The sequence below is a fragment of the Cyprinodon variegatus genome, unplaced genomic scaffold (genome assembly GCF_000732505.1).
Source record: "Cyprinodon variegatus isolate N-32 unplaced genomic scaffold, C_variegatus-1.0 Scaffold105, whole genome shotgun sequence".
Lineage (NCBI taxonomy): Eukaryota > Metazoa > Chordata > Actinopteri > Cyprinodontiformes > Cyprinodontidae > Cyprinodon > Cyprinodon variegatus.
In genome coordinates, this window is record NW_015150558.1 from 37,970 (window position 1) to 42,609 (window position 4,640).

The window sequence follows — 4,640 nt, forward strand, 5'->3', positions numbered from 1 at the left end:
TACAATATTTGTTTTTAAACCTTACGAACTAGTGAATTTTTTAATGCACAAAAATACGACAACAATCTGACAACATCAGGACAACAATATGATTGGCTGTAAGGAGAGAGGAGACAGAGGACACTCTGAGTTTACTTAACAAAACCTGCTACCGACCAGGTTAGCTGTGGGGAAAATGTTACTATGGTGACTGAAACAGAGGTTGAGTAAACTCTATATCTGAAATGGAAAAGACACAGTTTACCTGATTTTAGGTTTAGAAAACTTAAAGAGTTTACAGAAAACCTGCTTCATGAAACGGACCCCTGGAACACGTGAGCTAAGAGTGTCCAGAGAGATAAAGTGTATTTAATTTGTTGAAAACTTTGAATGAATTTGTTTATTGCCTCTCTGACATTTATAATTCATGCAAATATTTTGGAGTGAACACAATATGGAGTGTTTCTAAACTTACTTTTGGGAGGGAGAAGGCGCTTGCTGCTCCTCCGTCTCATTTGTGGTATTTTGTCTGGAACAGAAGGAATGAAAAACTAATTATTAACATATTTAAACTATCATTTGCTGATGTGATAGTTAGAAAAAAACTTCAAAGGTGGTTAATGTAAATCATCTGTACTTAAAATAGTCTGTGTGTCGTGAGTGGGGGCACTAGGGTTTAGATATTACAGGCTAACAATGGAACCAAACGACTCATTCATCGGTTTTCATTTGCATGTTTCCAAGCAATACAAGGCCTTGTCTCTATAAAGACTCAAACTCACTGCAGATCCAGACATTTGAATTGAGAAAGCTTCCTGGAGAGGTAGCGAAACGTCTTCAAATCTTGGAAACCAAGTCCAGCGGATATTTTTTTGAACTTTTACGGAAAGAGGGGAGCAGACTGGGCTACTGTACCATACTGAGATGCACTGGCATTCACGCGGAACAGTATTGGCACATGTGTTAGAATTACACCAAAAAAAAGGAGAATTACACAAGTCTATTAGGGAGTTCTTACTTCTCCTAAAGTGCCCAGAGCTGGCTGCACTCTTCTTTTTCTTTACTTTTTTTTTCTTTTTTAACAGTGTGTGGCGATGTGGCAATAAAATAATTGTCTTGATGCCAAAATGAGCCCAACAGATTTTGGATGAAATAGCGGCTACCATTCATTCATCCTGTCCGCTGAACTGCTGCTAGTTTTACTCACATGCCTGGAAGATGTCTAGTGCTGCTACCACAGATGATCTAGCTCTCGAAATGGAATTGAACAATTCAGATTAGCTAGCCGAAATAGAAGGGGTAGAACGTAGCCGCCTGACTGTCACAACTCCAGTCATGCGTGCAGATGTCGTCATACACACTCTGCTTTGTTTTTAAAAAATATAAAAAATATACCCGCGGATGTGTGGGGGACAGTGATTCGCCTACATGTTATGAATGCTGGCGTACCATAAAGAATAAATTATAAACAGTTTAGTTTGGGTCTTCAAGTCCTTGCCCATAGGAAGACTTTACTTGGACATAACCTAACTGAATATCTTCAGAACGGCTCCAAATGACACTAAACTCATATGGGTGAGTAGAACCTGATGTATTAATATGAAATCAAGGGCCCAATGTAAAAAAAAAATGGCGTTACCCTTTAAGGACCTGGAACCAAGCACCTGTAGCTGTTTGTGAAATTGCACTTGTGCATGTAAAGTTTATCCACAGATAAAATGCTCAATAGTGGTTGTGGCTGTGAGTCCAGCGCCGGGAGACCCAAAGCCCCAGACGCCCAAAGGAACCCCAAGAGCGAAGGCGCTAAGGAGGGGCCAGCCCAGGAAATCCGACCCACACCAAGGGAGGAGGAGAGACAGCCCTGAGGAAGTCCCCCAGCCACAGCAACAAAGGAGCCTCAGGAGCCGCAAGGATGAGTCCCCGGGCTCCGCCGGCAGCCAGTCACCCCAAAGTGAATCTGGCCATGGGCCCCAGGTATCCAAGGCCCCAGGGGTGCCCCAATCTCGGGCTCCGGCTGGCCAAGCCCTACTGAGAAGCTGCCAGGAATAAGTCAGTAGCGACCCGGGCATCCACCCCCAAACCCTGAGCTCCACCAGTGCACCGGCGAGCCCAGGCACCAGCCAGCGGAGAGAGAGCAGGGTGGGGGAAATTGGCTCCACACTTGACGGAGACTTGAGATGTGTTTGGGAGAGGGGGCAGTTCAGACCCCAACCTGGAAAAAAAAAAAACCCAGTCTCAATCATGCCTTCCCACCCTAGTGCCCCCGCTCAAACCACACAGACTCTTTAAGCAGCAGTAATGAGTCAACAAAACGAGGACACACATTCACACATAACACTCATATCCAACGATCCCAAGACCAAGGACCCCGCGGCACCGGTAGTCGGTCCCGGGGTTATCGGATGATCCGATAAGTGAACCTAAAAATCGCCACCGCTACACCTACCCATCTGGTTCCTGCTTCGGGCCCAGCTCCCCATCCCGCACCCAGACCAGATCACCCCCAGCAAAAGCCACAGGATTTCCACAGGCCACCCAACCAGAGCTCCCCCACCCCCCCTAAATAATTCACCCAGCCACTTCCTCCCCTCAATTTATTACATACCCCTCCCTCCATCCTCCTTTGGGGAGAGCAACACTTTTTATCAACAATGTTTGGATCACCAAACTTGTATATCTTGCTGACATTTTTGCTGAGCTGAATAAACTTAACAGTTCTAATTAAGGTCGCAGCACACATGCCTTTCAGCTGTATGACAGGATGAAAGGCTTCATAAGAAATAAAAAAAATCAGAAAACGGAAGGAACGAGGGCATATTTTCCATGTTTACATCAATGGATGAGCTGGGAGATTCTTCTGAGCTCTCATGCCCTTTAACACATGTGATTCTTGAGCACTTGGAGGCGCTCCATGGGCAATTTAGGAACTAATTGTTTGAGGCCGACTCCTGGCGCAGGGACAAGACATGAATACAGTTTCCATTCAGAGACAATGCAGCAGACGGTGAAGGACTGACCGTGACATGGATCAGGATCAGCTCATGGAACTGTCCACTGACAGCATCAGAAACTTATATGAAACTAAACCACTCACCCAGTTTTGGATATCTTGCCATAAAAACTTTCCACAACAAAACCACAGCAAAAGCCATGATGAGCCTGTTGCCCTTTGCTACAACATATTTTTGTGAAGGTGGATTTTCCTTAATCACCTACCTGAAAAACAAATACAGGTCAAGACTGCAGCCTAAGGCTGTTGTGACTCTCTGCCTGACAACCTCCATACATCCAAGGTTAAATAAGTTGTGTGCTACTCATCAGGGTCAGACATCTCACTAATGTGGGAGTATGTATTCCATCCATAGATGGTTTGAGGATTCACTGCCCATACTACATGTATGTTTAAAATTAAAACATGAATCTGTCAGTTGTGTTAATAGTATAGCATTGCATGCAATATGACAGGTATGTTTATGCATGCCAGGGGCACTAAAAAGTATCACTAATTTTCCTTTCCACATCTATGTTTTAAAAATGTCAATTTGAGTAGCTTTTATGCATGATTACATGCAATTCACAGACATTGTTGATCTTGGCAGGTATCAGTTTATTGTGTTTTTATATGTTTGTAAATGGCCATGGCATGGCCACCCTACTACCGTACCTCGCACTTTTAAAATAAAAACATGAATATGGTATATGAACTTGTGTATTATTTGAGTATCTTGGTATTGAATGCCTATTAACAAGGTGCATTTACACATGGCGATATAAGACCAGTTTGATATAACACAATTTCATAAAATACATATAAGTAGGGGGTCCCTGCTCCACCTCCCCATCAGTTTGGAGGTCCTTGGCCTTGAAAAGGTTGAAGACCCCTGGTTTAGTAGTTTTGATACCATAGCACAGCAGAAATTAACATCTTACCAATGTAGAAGTACAGCAATGTAATAAAATGTTCTACAAGTCAGGAGTGGCTCCGGTCAAAGTTTGATTTATAGCCATAAAAGCACCTCATATCCATATAACCGTAGTGTGGTGGAGACACTTGATTTGTTGTAATATCTAAAGGAACTTTTATTGTTCAGCAAAATGGTTGGAGACATGTCTGACAGGAAGTTTTTTTTTGTAGCTTCAGTAGTATCCTTATAATGCAGGATATTTTTGAAAAAAAAAAAAAAATAGTGACATTTTTATCTATTATCTATTTTACAGTTACAGACAATCTAGATAGATGGATATACAGGCAGACAGACTGACAGATTATTTCAAGGGAATAACATTAATATCAAATACATTAATAACAATCATAGTTTATCTTGTGGACTCACCAGATAATCCTGTAGCCATGGTGTTAAATCAGCAGTTCACAGTTTTAGATTCAGAATTTACCTGAAATATACAGATGAAATAATGGAAATCCAACAGTGAAAATATGGACCAAATCGTTCTGAAAATAATAATACAAACATTGAGACATTTATTGTTTTCTGTTAGACTATAATACTTTTTAAAAGTAGGAGTTTAAAATGCCACAATTATGTCAAATAAACTGTAAATTTAGAAGAAACTGTTCAACATCTTAGCTCATCTTCCTTCTGCAGGTTTTACCTGTTTCAGAGGCTGGTTTGATTCAAATCATTAACACATTCCTCATG

General features: G+C 41.8%; 1 protein-coding gene across 1 annotated transcript in view; it reads right to left on the bottom strand.

Annotated features, from left to right (window-relative positions):
* LOC107084618 (GTPase IMAP family member 8-like) overlaps nucleotides 1–2,459 on the bottom strand; it is a 9,333-nt gene extending 6,874 nt beyond the window's left edge. The window contains exon 1 of the mRNA XM_015374541.1: nucleotides 2,426–2,459. Within this exon, the coding sequence (XP_015230027.1) occupies nucleotides 2,426–2,459 (34 nt within the window). The remainder of the gene's footprint in view (nucleotides 1–2,425) is intronic.
* Nucleotides 2,460–4,640: the final 2,181 nt, after the last annotated feature.